The sequence below is a fragment of the Gekko japonicus genome, unplaced genomic scaffold (assembly GCF_001447785.1).
Source record: "Gekko japonicus isolate JY-2015 unplaced genomic scaffold, Gekko_japonicus_V1.1 scaffold1850, whole genome shotgun sequence".
Lineage (NCBI taxonomy): Eukaryota > Metazoa > Chordata > Lepidosauria > Squamata > Gekkonidae > Gekko > Gekko japonicus.
Window position 1 is genome coordinate 362,057 of NW_015163658.1, and position 17,282 is coordinate 379,338.

At 55.0% G+C, this 17,282-nt stretch overlaps 1 protein-coding gene across 1 annotated transcript in view; it reads right to left on the minus strand.

Annotated features, from left to right (window-relative positions):
- Positions 1 to 16,255, minus strand: part of PTPN23 (protein tyrosine phosphatase, non-receptor type 23) — a gene marked incomplete at its 5' end in the record, with an annotated part of 23,884 nt that extends 7,629 nt beyond the window's left edge. Inside the window, 6 exon segments of the mRNA XM_015407718.1 lie at positions 1 to 1,470; positions 4,110 to 4,289; positions 8,335 to 8,486; positions 9,575 to 9,729; positions 14,253 to 14,576; positions 16,110 to 16,255. Coding sequence (XP_015263204.1) covers positions 1 to 1,470; positions 4,110 to 4,289; positions 8,335 to 8,486; positions 9,575 to 9,729; positions 14,253 to 14,576; positions 16,110 to 16,255 — 2,427 coding nt within the window.
- Positions 16,256 to 17,282: the final 1,027 nt, after the last annotated feature.

The window sequence follows — 17,282 nt, forward strand, 5'->3', positions numbered from 1 at the left end:
GGAGCCCCGGGAGGTATCTGGGTCGTGGCGGGGGGCCCTGGAGGCCTGGGCGAGGGGGCGGAGCCAAAGGCGACTTGGCCGGAGGAGCCAGGAGGGAAGGGCTGGACAGCAGCCAGGGAGGGCCGATGAGGCGGAGGTGGGCCCATCATGCCGGCCGAGATGCCGGGGAAGGCCAAGGCCCCCGAGTGGGGAGGGAGCTGGTAGTGCTGGGGTCCCGGCTGACCGGGGAACTGCCCTTGGCTGGGAGGATGAGCGGGGCCCTGACCCGGAAAGGGCTGCTGCCCGGAGACCTGGGGCGGGAACGGAGACTGGAAGGCCGGTGGCTGCAGAGGGAGCTGGCCCTGGGGCAGGAACTGCTGGAGCGACGGCTGCCCCGCCAGGGCCCGGGGCTGGACGGGCCTCTCCAGGGGGGGCTGCAGCGGTCCATGAGCGGAGAAGCCCTGCGGGGGCTGAGCAACCGAGAAAGGGGGCAGAGCCTGCTGCATGTAGGGAGGGGCTCTGGCCTGGGCATAGGGGAATGGCAGGCTGGGCCTCTGCTGCCCCACAAAACCCCCCTGGGGGGGAGGCCCCGCCCAGGGTGGGAGGGGGCCGGCGGTGCCCCGGGGGAAGGTGCAGCTGGAGATGGGGGCCTGGATGCTGTCCACGGTGGTGGTGGCCGGCCGCACCGCCTGGGTGTGGGCGGGGAAGCCGCCATCTCCAAAGGGGTGGGGGGCCGTCGGGGGCGGCCGGACAGAAAGCGGAGGGGCGTGGCCCGCCGGCAGTGCTCCGCCGGAAGACGCCGGCTGCCCCCGGCAATAGGCTGGCCCCGGGGTGGAGATGGGCATGGGCAGATGCTGCGGGGAGGACCGGGGGGGAGGCAGCTGGGGCCCCGGGTAGGCAGGCGGCAGAGAGGCCAAGGCCGGGCCCTGCAGGTGGGCCCCAGGGGGGAAGGCCTGCGAGGAGGATGGGGCGGAGCTCAGGGGAGGCACGGCCGGTTGTGGGGCAGAAGGCTGCATCTGTGGGGTGGGCATGTGAGGGGTCCCCAGGGCCCCTGGGAAAGGACCCTGCCCAGGGCCAGCCGGGATCCCAGCCGTGGGGGCAGCCCCTCTGGCCGGCAGGTAGTGTCTGGGCAGGGGGCCTGCGGGCATGTACTGGCCCGGAGGGTAGGGGGCCGCGGGCTGGCCCACCTGTGGGGGCTGCAGAGGAGCGCTCGTGGCCCTGCCGCCCATCCTGAACGCCTCGGGGCCCGGGGCTCTCAGGCCCCCACAGCCGGAGGGGTGGGCTCCCAGGAGAGCGGCCAGGGCGTCCGGGGGGAGCTGCGCCAGGTGAGAGGCCAGCACCTCGGGAGGCAGGCTCCTCAGCTCCTCGGGCAGGTCGGCCAGGGAGAGGGAGCTGAGGGGAAGGGGCTCCGCAGGGTCCAGGTCCGGGGCCTTCGCCTGGAGAGGGGGCTTGGGGGTGGTGGGCCGGGGCGGGGGCCTCTTCTTCATCTCCCTGTTGGAACAAGAGCAGGCACACAGACAGCATATGCATGAGTGGGGAGGGGGCCTCCCGGCAACACCTCCCAGCCCAGAGACCTTCCCCTCCTGGATGGGCAACGGGACAGATGGGAGAGGAAGGGGGACCGGCAGGACTGCCCAGCAGCTGGGCCAGCAGGCGGCACAGACAGTCTCCCTGCCCGAGGGCCCCGGCATCTCCGGTGGCACGGAGCCTTCCCGAAGTCCTGGGCCTCTACTGAGCCCTTTGCTTAGGTCGCCATGGATGTCAACGCTGTACAGGCCTAGAATAGTTTAATTTCTATTTCTCTTCTTCTGGATTATGTTAGGGTTCCCTGGGATTCAACACAGCTAAAAGAACTGGTAGTCTACGCAATTCTCGGGTTCCATTATTCAGCCGCTTATCCAGAAGAAGAGAAATTGAAACGTCCATATACCTAGGAGAGGCGTTATACCTAAGACAGGGCTCTTTTTGTAGAAAAAGCCCAGCAGGAACTCATTAGCATAATAGGCCACACCCAACAGCAGAAACTCATTAGCCTATTGGGCCACACCCCTGATAGCACAGCTCATTAGCACATTAGGCCGCAACCCCCATGTTACCAGAAGTGTGGTTATCCAGCCACACCCACCTTTTGCTTCTTATTCTGTTTACCTTGTTTGTTGTCCAAACCCAGGGCCTTTTTTTGTAGCAGGAACTCCTTTGCATGTTAGGCCACACACCCCTAATGTAGCCAATCCTAATGCGTTCCTGCTGTTGGGTGTGGCCGGAACTCCGTTCCTGTGCGTTCCTGCCCAAAAATAGCCCTGCCTAAGGAGATTTTTCCACTGGTCGTCCTCTGCTCGATTTCTGACTGCAGGAGGTCTTTGAACACTTTTATTGCATTTAAGCAAGGAGAATCAAACAGATTTGTGTGCATACCTTGTTATCAGCGCCTGTGAGCACAAACAGGTTTATTTGTATCTCAATGCTGATGTAGGGTATGCCATGAGCACGTATCATTATATTTGGGAACACTGTATTTGTTGTGGGTTACGGACCACCAACTCATTATAGACATTTATTTGTAATTTAAACACTTACTTAATACATCTTATACTCAGACATTTCAAGTGCATTTAATCTTTGATGGTCTTCCCTTGGTGTTTTTCTGCTGTTTTGCAGAAAAAACAGGGATCCCTAGCATGCAGGGGTCATTTCCTGCGTGAGCGCACAAGAGCGGAGCTCCGACAGTAAGCAGCCCAGGGGGCGGGCACATGCAACAAGCCCCGCCCCCTGCTCCCAGCAGCCCTCAGTTGGGCCACGAGGAGCAAGAAGCAGCCAGGTGAGTTGCAGAGGTCCCCCCCGGCCCGCCTTCAGGTACAAGCTCTCCCTCCTCTGCCAGGGTAGATCTGCACATCCCCCCTAAGCATTACATGGCTATCATTTTGCACATGGGGCAGACCTGTTCTCTGGGGTCCAGAAGCCATCTCTACCATCCACTGAAACAGGGTCCCCCTTTAAGGGACGGATGTGCCACCCGTGGAACGGCAGCGAGGCCTCCTGACCCAACTCCTGAGACCTCTGATATTCACCCGCCGTAGAATACTGGACTCGGGAAATACTGGGAGTGTCTTCCATGGAATCGGACATTGCCCATCTGATCAGATGCCGAAAAGATCGGGCATCTTATCAGGATAGTCATAGGAACATAAGAGTTGCATCAGGCCAATGGCCAACAAGTCCAACACGCTGTGTCACACAGTGGCCAAAAATGCCAGAGGCCATCAGGAGGTCCAGCAGTGGGGCCAGGAGACTAGAAGCCCTCCCACTGTTGCCCCCACCCCCCAAGCACCAAGAATACAGAGCATCACCTGCCCCAGACTGAGAGTTCCTATCTATACCTCGTGGCTAAGAGCCTCTGATGGACCTCTGCTCCATATGCTTATCTAATTCCCTCTTATAAGAACATAAGAGAAGCCAATGTTGGATAAGGCCAAAGGCCCATCCAGCCCAACACTCTGTGTCACATGGTGGCCAAAAATACCAGGTGCCATCAGGAGGTCCAGCAGTGGGGCCAGGAGGACACTAGAAGCCCTCCCACTGCTGCCCCCCCCAGCAGCAAGTCATACTCGACTGGGTGTGTCAGGCGCCATCAAGCTGCAGCCGACTGAGGGCAACCCCAGCAAGTGACTTTCCAGGCGAGTGAGAAGCCGAGATGATTGCCTATGCCCTCCCTCTGCAGAGTCCTCCTTGGGGGTCTCCAGTGCTCTCTCTAAGCCGTGGAGTCTTGTGAGCAAAAATTCTGCTTTGTGCATTAAAGTTGTGAGCGGGCCTTTTGGCTACTGCGTTAGTTTGCTCTGGAGCCATCCTGCCTGAGCAAAGACAGAAATGTGTGAGCCGGAGGCTAAAAAATCGTGAGCAGGCTCACACTCGCTCAGCTCAGGGGGAACACTGGTGGTCTCCCTTCCAAGTATCAACCCTGCTCAGCTTCTGAGATCTGACCCGGTCGGGCTGCCCCATAGGCCACCTTCCCTCCCCATATCTGATTGCACATCCCTAATTAACTACAGGGCCAGCACCTTCCTTCCCAGTCCAGCGTCTGCCCACAATGGACGGCGCTGGCGGCCCCTCCTCCCCGCACACGCGGCACTCACCTCTCCAAGACCTGCTGCCGGGTGTCTTCAGCCGCCTGGCGGCCGGCTTGGGCTTTCTCCAGGAGCTTGCCTACTTTGCCTTCCAAGTCGGCGTAGAAATCTTTCCCCTCCTGGGACTTCTTCATCAGGTCCTCATAAGCCTCGTAGGAAGTCACCAAAGTCTGCAAGGTGGTGTTCCACCTGGGGGGGGTGGGTGGAGGAAGAGACGACTAAGTAAGCAGTGAAGTGGCTAAATTTGCGTATGACACGAAGTTGTTCAGGGTGGTGAGACCCAGTGAGGATTGTGAGGCACTCCAAAGGGATCTGTCAAAGATGGGCGAGTGGGCGTCAATGTGGCAAATGGGGTTCAATGTGGCCAAGTGCAAAGTGATGCACATTGGAACCAAAAATCCTAACTATATATACACGTTGATGGGGTCTGAACTGGCAGAGACTGATCAAGAGAGAGATCTTGGAGTTGTAGTAGATAACTCACTGAAAATGTCGAGACAGTGTGTGACTGCAATAAAGAAGGCCAATGCTATGCTGGGGATTATTAGGAAGGGTATTGTAAACAGATCAGCCAATATCATAATGCCGCTATATAAATCAATGGTGCGACCTCATCTGGAATACTGTGTGCAATTCTGGTCACCACACCTTAAAAAGGATATTATAGCTTTGGAAAAAGTGCAGAAAAGAGCAACCCGAATGATAAAAGGGTTGGAACACTTTCCCTATGAGGAAAGGTTAAAGCGCTTAGGGCTCTTTAGCTTGGAGAAAAGACGACTGAGGGGTGACATGATCGAGGTTTATAAGATTATGCATGGGAAAGAGCAGGTAGAGAAAGAGGTACTTTTCTCCCTTTCTCACAATACAAGAACCCGTGGGCACTCCATGAAATTGCTGAGCGGTCGGGTTAGAACGGATAAAAGGAAGTACTTCTTCACCCAAAGAGTGATTAACACATGGAATTCACTGCCACAGGAAGTGGTGGGTGCTACAAGCATGGACGGCTTCAAAAGGGAATTAGATAAGCATATGGAGCAGAGGTCCATCAGTGGCTATTAGCCACGAGGTATAGATAGGGGCTCTGGGGCAAGGGATGCTCTGTCTTCTTGGTGCTTGGAGGTGAGGCAGCAGTGGGAAGGCTTCTAGTGTCCTGGCCCCACTGCTGGACCTCCTGGTGGCCCCTGGTATTTTTGGCCACTGTGTGACACAGAGTGTTGGACGGGATGGGCCATTGGCCTGATCCAACATTGGCTTCTCTTATGTTCTTATGTCTGGGAGGCTCTGAGTGCCACCTCTGGCACCCGTGCCATCTGGGGGGGCACCAGTGGGAGGGCTTCAAGTGTCCTGGCCCCACTGCTGGACCTCCTGGTGGCCCCTGGTATTTCTGGCCACTGTGTGACACAAGAGTGTTGGACTGGATGGGCCACTGGCCTGATCCAACATTGGCTTATCTTATGTTCTTATGGATAAATGTATGGAGCAGAGGTCCATCAGTGGCTATTAGCCACAAGGTATAGATAGGAACTCAGTCTGGGGCAAGGGATGCTCTGTATTCTTGGTGCTTGGGGGGGGGGTCAACAGTGGGAGGGCTCCTAGTGTCCTGGCCCCACTGCTGGACCTCCTGATGGCACCTGGTATTTCTGGCCACTGTGTGACACAGAGTGTTGGACTGGATGGGCCATTGGCCTGATCCAACATTGGTGTCTCTTATGTTCTTATGACTGGGCTCAAGGCGAGAAGCGCACCCCCCCCCAGCAGAACGGATGGCTCCAGGGGGGCGCGGAGGCCACCCAGTCAGGGTTCATTCCCCAGTGATCAGTGGCTGAAGATGCTGAGAGTGAATTGTGCAGCTGGAGGCTCTGGGCACTCATTTCGCACGGATGGCCAAGGAAAGGCTCTCCACCGATCCTTGGCCAAGCCTGGTCCTGGAGGGGCACCCCTCGGAGGGACCGCCTTTCCCCATATGTACTCCAGAGGGCACTGCGGTTAGGGTCGCAGAATTGTTTGACCCTCCCAGGCCCCATGGATGCCAGGCTCGCTACTACCAGGGCCAGGGCTTTCTCAGTGGCGGTTCCTTACTGGTGGAACGAGCTCCCGGGAGAGACTGTGGCCCTGCGGGATCTTTTGCAGTTCCGCAGGGCCTGCGAGACGGAGCTCTTCCGCCAGGCTCTCGACTAAGGAGCCGCCCCCACTATTACCATCAACGAGCCCGGCCTTCAGCCTTAACGTCTGGCTCATGCCATCGAGGGACTTGGGAAGACCACTGAGCTGGGGACAGTCTGCTTGCAAACAGTTTTGGAGTGCCACATCTCAAGTAACTGAATGAGCACTACTAGCCCCTTATGATTTTGTGATGTTATCTGTATCTGAACTGTTTTGACTGATCATGGGTGGTTTCATTTGGCCATTTTGTACCAACCGTGGAAGTCGCCCTGAGCCTGCTCACGGGGAGGGCGGGGCGCAAAACAAACAAATAAATACCATAAGTAAATTGGTCTCTCTGTGCAAAAGGTGGTGTTTCTGGGGAAGGGGGGGGGTGCACGCCTGGGGGAAGGGCAACAGGGTCCCTGCCTGGGGCTTCGGGCCAAACCCCTGCAGTTCGGGAACCCAGAGTTCTCCACCCCGATCCCTACCCCTGCCTCGGGAGGGAGCTTTGTATCACGAAAAGCGGATGGCCCGTACAAAACAGACGGATCCATCTGGCTGGAGCAAACAAGCGCTGACTCCATTTTGTGGCGGGGCACTTTCTCCTCCTTCCTCTCTCCACTCCTGTGACCTACCGGTCCTGAGTAGCATCGGTCATTCCCAACGAGGAACAAGAGGGAGAAAGGAAGGATTCAAGCCGGAGGGGGAAGGCGGTACCGTCTTCGAGAAGATGGCTTGTCCCAGCCTATCCGTACTCTCACGTCCTGAACAAGGAGGTTAGCTAACAAAAGAATGTTGGCTAGCTAGCCTAGAATCCATTAAAGATTATTTACTAAAACACTCAGGGGCAAGCTCGTTTTGCTGGCACACAAGCGGTTTCAAAAACCCAAAAAGGCAAGTCACACTGAGCAGTGGGCCAACAATTAAAACTTAATGTATAAATAATACATTAAAATACATGTATTTATTTGTAAAGAAAAAAAAAACATATAGGGGCCTGATCACACCTATGTAAAATTCCTTCTGGACCAGTGTTCCCTCTAAGCTGAGTTAGTGTGAAGCCAGCTCACAGTTTCTTAGCCTCCGGCTCACCCATTTTTGTCTCCGCTCAGGAAGGACGGCTCCAGAGCAAACTAATTTATGCAGCAGCCCAATCGCTGGCTCACAACTTTAATGCCAGGAGCTCACAAAGCAGAATATTTGCTCACAAGACTCCACAGCTTAGAGGGAGCATTGTTCTGGACCAGAAGTAACAAAATTCCTTTAAAATTTTATTAATGTATTTATTACTTTTGGATTGTTTCAATATTTTAGATTGCATTGGTTAATATTTCTTTTGCTTCTAGACTATTATCACTGAAATATGATTGGATCTCGGGAGGCCTCATTTATATATTCATTCTATGCCAAGTAATTTCACTCTGGAAGTAAGTTTTTTTTAAAGTACAATATAGGCATTGTTTATTTATCCATTTTATATGTATTTGATTTCACATGTTTTTAATAATATTTTACAGCATTTCCTTTCTTCTCCATTTTGAATCCGTGCGGTAAAATTGTATTATATTATGTAGTATGGTATAAGCTAAATTGTTCCTCATTGTGTTTGACCTCTGAAGAAGGTCCTAACAGGCCGAAACGCGTCAGGTCAAGTCCATCGGCCCTTGTGTATGTATGATTTTGGAATTTTACATGAGGTGTGATTGGGCCCCTATATGTTTTTTTAATTCTTGCAAATAAATACATGTATTTTGACATATTATTTATCCATCAAGTTTTAATTGCTGGCCCTCTACTCTGCTTGACTCAGAATCATAGGGTTGGAAGGGGCCATAGAGACCATCTAGCCCAACCCCCTGCCCGATGCAGGACCAGCCTAAAGCATCTCTTTACCTTTTCAGGTTCTTGATCCTAGTTTCCAGGGTTAAATTTGTTCCCCCTTTTTGGTCCGTACGTAAGTGGTTTCATCCATTTCTCTCTCGCCTTTTATACCACAGACATTCAAACAGACGTTTCACACGTTTCATGTTTTCTACGGTGCCTAAGCCACAGCTGCCATATCTACCGCTCACCCTGCCGACGGACTCACTTGTGCTCCACCTCGGCCAGGGCCTTCCGCACCGTGGCGTACTTGACGTTGGCGTCCGTCAGGGCCTTGAGGATGTTCTCTTGGGCGGCCAGGTTCTGCTCCAGGTACACCTTGATCTGGTCGTACTTCTTCAGCTGCTCTTCAAAGAGTTTCTGCGCACAGGTGAAAGAACAGGAGTCAGGAGGCCAGGGAGGAAAGGGACCAGAACACAACGCTCAGCCTGCCAGTCCCCCCCATGGGTGAGTTCAGTGCTATCTGGAATCAGAGCTCTTAGGCCTTGCCCAGGAAGCCCCGGCACATTCTCCTTGGGGAGCATCATTTGGAATGTCACTGGCTTCCAAAACCAGGGGTCATTTCCTGCAGGAGCGCACAGGAGCGGAGCTCCGGCAGTAAAGAGCCCAGGGGGCGGGCACATGCAACAAGCCCCACCCCCTGCTCCCAGCAGCCCTCAGTCAGAGCAAGAAGCAGCCAGGGAAGTTGCAGAGCTCCCTCCCTGGCTCCCCAGCCCAAAACAGTCCAGTGGCACCTTTAAGACCAAGTTTTATTCAGGTACAAGCTCTCCCTCCTCTGCGAGGACAGATCTGCACGTTCTCCCCCCCCCCATAGCTAGCAATCCAAAACAGTCCAGTGGAGCCTGAGCGGTGGGTGTTGCCTTTTGACACACTTCCGGTGACGTCAGGGGGTGTGGCATATGCAAATATGTTATGCTAATGAGTTATGCTAATGACTCCTGCACCTCTTTTTCTACAAAATGACCCCTGCCCAAAACCATCCTGTTCTTCTCCGTAAGCTTCCGGTGGCCAAGAGCCAGGCCAGTCGGCACCTTTTCCAAACTGGTTTACTGTTGCTCTGAAGTGTTTATGTCGATTTTTTAAAATGCCATCAAGTCTCAGCTGACATGGTGACCCCTGATGGGGTTTTCAAGGCGGGGGAAGTGCATCGCCTGCCTCTGTGGAGCGAGCCTGGACTTCTGTGGTGGTCTCCCATCCAAATACTAACCAGGGCCGATCCTGCTTAGCTTCCTCTGTTATTCTTATATAATCTACCTCTGTTTTGCATGACTGTTGAGCAATTGTGGTCTGCGTTATTTATACATTGTTTGCTTGCTTTCTGTGAATTCGTATACTGCGATATCGCACTGGTTTATAGAAGTCATTCCACCTGCTCCAGACTCCTCCATGGAAATCACCATTGATGAGAAATCCCAGCCCAGCCCCGGCACTTCCTCCTGGCCCCCCACCTTCATCTCTGACCGGCCTGTCGTCACCAGGGAGGTGGTGATATCGTCCTTCTGGATCATCTCGCGCAGCTGCTGCTCCAGGGAGACCCGCTGGTCCTTCATCTCCTGCACTTTGGCCAGGATCCGCTTCAGGTTCTGCATCACTTGCTTGTCCTCTGCGGGGCAAGGCGTGCACCTGGTCAACTTATTTAATTCGATTTATACCCCGCCCTCCCCGCCGAGGCAGGCTCAGGGCGGCTCCCACAAAACGCATACATTAAATACAATTAAAATCCATCATAAAAACAGCCAAAAACCATGAACAAATCAGTTATCCTTGGCTGTGATCTCACACACACTAAATAATCCACTTTAAATCCAGTCTAGTGTTGTGGTTAAGTGCACGGACTCTGATCTGGGAGAGCCGGGTTTGATTCCCCACTCCTCCTCCACTTGCACCTGGCTGGAGGATGCCCTGGGGCAAGCCGTAGTTCTGATAAGAGCTGTCCTTGGAAAAGAGCAGTTCCTGTCAAGAGCTCTCTGAGCCCCACCTACCTCACAGGGTGTCTGTTGTGGGGAGGGGGAGGGAAAGGAGTTTGTCAGCCACTTTGAGACTCCTTTGGGTAGTGAAGGGCGGGGTATCAATCCAATCTCCTCTTCTTCAAACTGGATTTTACTGTGTGAACTGACAAAATCCAGTTTGAAAGTGGATTGAAAGTGGATTATTTAGTGTGTGCGACCACAGCCCTTAAGGGCTGGAACAGTCTTCAGATAAAGTGCAAGAGCAGAGAATTTCAGATTTGCACGATACTCCATAGGTGGCAATAGTAATGATGTTCCTTTGCCAGCTCCATTGATCTCCTTATACACGTGCAGCACGGGCGGACTGAAGACGGTGAGGCCAGGGCACAGGGGCACTCCTCGGGGTATAAGCAGCTCCTTAGTCGAATGCCTGGTGGAAGAGCTTCAGCCAGGAAGAGCCCCCCCAATCTACCTCTCGGGCCCATTACACTGACAGCGGTGTCTTCCCCTGGTGCAAGGAGCCCTCCTCTGGCTTCGCGTGGTGTAGGGATCCCAAGTCCCCCCGGGAGACCGGGGGCCCGGATTGGGCCCCGGGGGGAACTCCACCCCGACGTGCGCGTCACCCGGAAGTGACGCGGGTCCTCCCGTCACTTCCGGGTGACACACGCGCGCACGCGCGCACGCGCGCACGCGCGCACACAAAACACCGGCCAGGAGCCCCCCGCTCCCGGCGAAGATACACTTGGCAACCCTAGCGTGGTGGGAGGCGGCCTCCTCAGTGCCACCGCTGGTGGGATGGGGCACGTGGCCTCCAGCCTCTAGTTCCCACCTTTGCCTGCTGCAGACCAGGGCAGGAAACCGGGACCAGAGTCATGTCCATTGTCCATTTAACCCCCGAGCTCGCCGGATCAGCTGCTAGGTAGGAGGAGGGGTTGGGGCGTTTGAAAGGTGGGTTGGTCAGAGCCCCCCGAAACACAACACAAGGAGGCGTCCGTGGCACTGCGAGAAGGGGGCATCAGCGATACTGTTCTAACAAGGGCAGGACTTTGGCTACGAGCATCCAGTCCCCAGAAGAGCGCGACTCTGGTCGGGGGGTGTACAGTGGCAGAAAGTGCCACCGAGTCACAACTGAGTTATGGTGACCCCAGGTGGGGTTTTCAAGGGCAAGAGACACTCAGAGGGGGGTTGCTGTTGCCTGCCTCTGCACAGTGACCCGGGACTTCCCCGGTGGCCTCCCGTCCAAGGACTAGCCAGGGCCGGCCCTGCTTCGCTCCCGAGATCTCACCAGATCGGGCTAGCCATGGCTCTCCAGCTCAGGGCAAGGCCAAGGGTTCCCCCTGGCTCAAAAGCCAGTCGAATCCGACTCCAGGGATGCGGTGCTCATCTCCGTCCCCAAGCCGAAGAGCCGGCGCTGTCCGAAGATGTCTCCGTGGTCATGTGGCCGGCGTGACTGGACGCCGACACGCACGGAACGCTGTTTACCTTCCCACCGAAGCGGTCCCTATTTTTCTACTTGCAATTTCTTGCTTTCGAACTGCTAGGTTGGCAGGAGCTGGAACCAGAGACGGGAGCTCACTCCGTCACGTGGCACACTCGGGTCTCGAACTACCAACCTTCCGGTCCGCAGTTCAGCGTCTTAACCACTTGAGCCACCACAGCCCCATTCTCCATCGCCAAATTAGGAATTTCCTGGAGATGTAGGGGCCGGGGCCCAGGGAGGGCAGGGTTAGGGGAGGGGAAGGACCTGATGCCATAAATTCCACCCTCCAAAGCGTAGTCTGAAGATCAGTTGCAATTATGGGGGAGCTCCAGGCCCCACCTGGAGGTTCCCAAAACAAAACGAGAAGTCGCGGACAAGACAGAAATAAAGAAACAAAAAAGCGTCGTCTGAAGATCAGTTGCAATTATGGGGAAGCTCCAGGCCCCACCTGGAGGTTCCCAAAACAAAACGAGAAGTCGCGGACAAGACAGAAATAAAGAAACAAAACCGTGACTGAACAAGAAAAAACAACCATAAATTATCAACAATTGTTAAATGTATATTGTGTTACAGTGATTATTAGAAGCACAGATAAGGTCAAGGTTTCCCTTGCTCGAAAGCCGGTCAAACCCGACTCTAGGGGTGCGGTGCTCATCTCCGTTTCCAAGCCGAGGAGCCGGCGCTGTCCAAAAACATTTCCGTGGTCATGTGGCCGGCATGACTAAACACCAAGGCGCACGGAACGCTGTTCCCTTCCCACCGAAGTGGTCCCTATTTATCTACTTGCAGTTTCTTGCTTTTGAACTGCTAGGTTGGCAGGAGCTTGAACTAGAGACGGGAGCTCACTCTGTCATGCGGCACCCGGGTCTCGAACTGCTGAACTACCATCCTTCTGGTCTGCAAAGTGTCTTCTATGTTTTGCCAGGGGAGGGGAAGGGGCAGGGAGCACCCGGGGCAGTTTTGGAACTTCCTCCAGACGCTGCCCACTCAGTCTCAGCTTCCCGGCCCCAGAAACAGCTTTTTAAAAAACTGGAAGTTGAGGTTTCAGGAAGTGCAGCTCTGCACCCAGTGCCACATTCAGGGCTTTCCCCCTGGCGCACACATACAAACAGCCCCACTCGTAATTAGAGAGGGAGAGCCTGAGAATCTGGCCAAAGGACAATCCGGTGAATCCTCCTGGTACAGAAGAAAAATCCCACTGCAGACCCTTCTGCAGGTTCTCTGGCCGAGCCCCCCCAGCGCGACTGCTCAGAGCAGCATAGTGCAGTGGGGGCAGACACTCAGCAGGGGGCCGGCTTGCTCTCTGCCACCAGCAGCAAAGGAGGGAGCCTTGCTTGGCCCCGGCTGGCAGCAGCAGAGGAGGAGCCTCGCTTGGCCCCGGCCGGCAGCAGCAGGGGTGTAAGGAAAAACAGTTCCTTGCTCTGTTCTGTAAAATAAAATCTTTGGTTCAGGCTGCAAAGAGGCCTGCAGGAATCTTCCCAGAGATAGTTAAGAGACAGCACAGAAGTAGATAGAGCACAGTGACCTTGCCAGCTAAATTCTTTTTCAGCTGAAGTGCTGGGGAGCACCAACTGCCCTTGGCCCTTCCAATGGGCACATTTCCAAGCAACTGAAGTTATGGACACCTGTGTATGGGAGGGGGCAGACCTAGCTGCAGGATGGTTTTGGTTCTCTCCCTCTCTCTCTTGTCCATCCTTGGATGTCACGTGCCCGGCAACCAAGAGAGCCAAATCACCTCTCGGGTATCTCACTGGTCCAAAAGGCCTAGCATCAATCAAACACCTTTTTCCTACAGATCTAGTGAGTCCTCACACTATGGCGTGGAGCTTGGTGACTACTTGACACAGCATTATGTCAGTGGTCCAAGAGCTCCCAGAATGGCATCCCGCTTGCTTCCCTGACAACGGAGGCCCAGGTAGCAGCCACTGCCAAGGCAGCCTTCTACCATCTTCGGCTGATTAGGCAGTTGGTCCCCTTCCTCGAATGCAATGATCTGGCTTCAGTGATCCATGCTATGGTCACCTCGAGGCTAGACTACTGCAATGCTCTCTACATGGAACGTTTTATTTTAACACAATGAATATTTTGAGGCAAGGTGTTCAACTATTTTCCAAATCATTTCTAAAAAATAGGTATGGTATCAGATTGATCTAATTTCTGCGCACTGAGGACAAGCAAGTCCTAGGTTACAAACTGAACTCTCCAATGCAAGAACAAGATGCATTTCTTCCTTTAGGAGGTGCTATTGCCACGAGAAAAGAAAAAGGTTTCAGTTTTGTTTTTCCATGTGGGTGGGTATTCTGTTTGTAATAATAGTTTGGATAAACTATATTTTTTAATACGCTCGTTGTGATAATTTCATGCCAAGTAAAAATGCCCATAGTCATATTTTATGTTTGTAAAGTAACAGAATGACTTTCTATCTGGAAAAGAAAGAAAAAGTGGTAATGCAGCGTTTTCCCCAATTTTCCCGAAAATTTCCATTTTTTTCCCGGGGGGGCGGGTTTTTTCCCCGAGCTTCAAAATTTCCAGAAATTTTACATCTCTATGCACTCCCCTTGTACCAAAAGCCCTTACCCTGGTGGTTGGGAGTTGGGACTTTTGACATGGGGCCCTCGCTCACGGTGAACAGAGACGGTGAGCCAACCCCTGTGTTAAGAGGCACAGCGGCGGTGAACATGCGGGAGCACCTCTCACCTTCAGTCAGGCTGGGCGTGGGCAAGGCCGCCCTCACCTGCTCCAGGGGCCCGCTGAGCAGCCGCAGGTTGCTGATGTGGAGGTTCATGGCCTTGTGCAGCTCGGCGTTGGTGAAGCTGGCCTTCTCGTGCACCTCCATGTACTTGGCCCACTCCTTGGCGACCTCCGCCAGGGCGGAGGAGGCGGTGGCCGGAGGAGAGCCCTGCTGGGGGGGCAGCTTCCCCAGGGTCTCCCGCAGCTTCTGCTCCTGGGCCTCGTCCTCGTCCAGGAGGTCCCTGATCTCCTTCAGCGACGCCTCCACATCTGTGAAGACGCCCGACAGCACTGGGGGAGGAAGGAGAGCCGCGGTAACGGGGGCGGGACCGCGGGCAGAGCGGTGCCAGGCCGCTCCCAGCACAACACAGGGGAGGAGGACCTCTCCAGCCTCAGCTCTGGGAACCGATTCCGCCCCGGGAAAGGGCTGTGATTCTTCCCGCAAGCAGCACCACCTCCTGGGACAGGGCTCCGGCGCCCCACCTGCCTGCCACCCTTGCTTACAGAAGTGCCCGAGGAACCATCTGGGGATGACAGCAGATAACGACCACCCACTATGGCACCACCACCCCCCCCCGGTCGGGTATATTCTCCCTTTCCCCCAGATTAAAGTCACGGCACTCTAATGTACAAAAACAAAAGATGCTGTGACAGCTACTGGTTCTTACAGCCAATGTCCGTTCTGTTCTGTTGCACAATTTTCCCGATCTTCTCCAGACCCCTCCTGGGATCGGGGAGGGAAAGCAAGGCATTGTAAACGTGCCTAGGTTCCCTGCCTGCCCTTTTCCAGCTACAATCTGTCAGCTAGAGAAGGGAAGGCTTTCGCTTGTCAATTTTACTCCCAACTGACTGGCTGGGAGTGAAACTGACAGGGAAATCTGTAGGGTCTACCAGAGGGAAAGAAGGCACATGCCTCCTTTCCCTCCGGTGGTGTAAATCCGACCGGAATATATTCGGGAATACTGAATACAGCCCTACTTCGAATACCTTATTGGCATTTTATTTAGACAGGATGCTGGACTGGATGGATTGGTCTGATCCAGCAGGGCTCATCTGATGTGCTTATCAGGGGAAGGCCTCAGCCTCTCTGCCCTGTTGTTGGCCCTCCAGAGGAACTGGCTGGCCCCTGTGTGAGGCAGGAGGCTGGACTGGATGGACCCTCCCTGGTCTGACCCAGCAGGGCTCTTCTGGGGTTCTTCTCAGGGGAAGGCCTCGGCCTCTCTGCCCTGTTGTTGGCCCTCCAGAGGAACTGGCTGGCCCCTGTGTGAGACGGGATGCTGGACTGGATGGACCCTCCCTGGTCTGACCCAGCTGGGCTCTTCTGGTGTCCTTATCAGGGGAAGGCCTCGGCGCCTCTGCCCTGTTGTTGGCCCTCCAGAGGAACTGGTTGGCCCCTGTGTGAGACGGGATGCTGGACTGGATGGACCCTCCCTGGTCTGATCCAGCAGGGCTCTTCTGATGTCCTTATCAGGGGAAGGCCTCGGCCTCTCTGCCCTGTTGTTGGCCCTCCAGAGGGACTGGTTGGCCCCTGTGTGAGACGGGAGGCTGGACCAGATGGACCCTCCCTGGTCTGATCCAGCAGGGCTCTTCTGGTGTTCTTCTCAGGGGAAGGCCTCGGCCTCTCTGCCCTGTTGCTGGCCCTCCAGAGGAACTGGCTGGCCCCTGTGTAAGACGGGAGGCTGGACTGGATGGACTCTCCCTGGTCTGATCCAGCAGGGCTGTTCTTGGGTTCTTATCTTCAGGGATCTGTGGAGAATGCCGGACTGCCCCTGCTGAAGTGTAACTCCCTCCCCAAGAGGCAGGATGGCAGAGGCAGCTGCTTACCCTGCATGGACTGGACAAGGTTCTTCACCGTCTCCGGGCGCACGCTCAGGGCTGCGCACTTCTCCATCAAGACAGGTGGGATGTGGTTGTACATGTCCAGGTTGTCCACCGTCTCAGGGTCCAGTTGCAGAGAGTCCATGAACTGCCTACAAAGAGAGAACCATCATGAGGCCAGGCAGGCACCGGAGCCAGGCCACCCGAGCAGTGAGGAATCGGCCAACGCTCAGCTGGTTTCAAGCCGTCGGCAGCCTGGGAGGCCATCACCGTCACCTCCTGGAGCAACACCACGTCCACAGGGGCCGTGGCTCAGGGGCAGAGCTCCTGCTTGGCGCGCAGAAGGTCCCAGGTTCAATCCCCGGCATCTCGAATTAGAAACGACCAGGCAGTAGGTGATGTGGAAGACCTCCGCCTGAGACCCTACAGAGCCGCTGCCAGTCTGAGTCGGCAATACTGACCTGGATGGACCAGGGGTCTGATTCAGTAGAAGGCAGCTTATTTACTGGGGGAGCAGGCGTGGCTCAGTGGTAGAGCACCTCCTTTGCATGCGGAAGGTGCCAGGATTCGATCCCTGGAGGCATCTCCATTTGAAAGAGCCGCTGCCAGTCTTAGACAAGACTAAGTCTTAGACAAGTACTTTTCTCCCTTATCCAAGTCTTATGAGGAAATCCAGGTCTTAGGAGGAAAGAGTTGAAAGAGCTGGGTCTGTTTAGCCTGGGAAAGAGAAGGCTTAGAGGGGACACGATTGCAGTCTTCAAGTATCTGAAGGGCTGTCATGTAGAAGATGGAGCGGATCTATTCTCTCTTGGCATCTTCACCGCTTGAGCCACCGCAGCTTCAGTAGAAGGCAACTTATTTACTGGGGGAGCAGGTGTGGCTCAGTGGTAGAGCACCTCCTTTGCATGGAGAGGGTGCCAGGGTTCGATCCCTGGCGGCATCTCCGTTTGAAAGGACCAAGTGGAGAGTGATGGGAAAGACCTCCGCCTGAGACCCTGGAGAGCCGCTGCCAGTCTGAGTAGACAAGGCTGACCTCGATGGCCCAATTAAGGTCAAGGCAACTTCATGTGTTCGTGTCATGGTGCTCCTTTGGGGCTGCGGCTCACTGGCGGAACACCGGCTTGGCATGCAGAAGGTCCCAGGTTCAATCCCCGGCTGCATCTCCAGGTAAAAGGATCA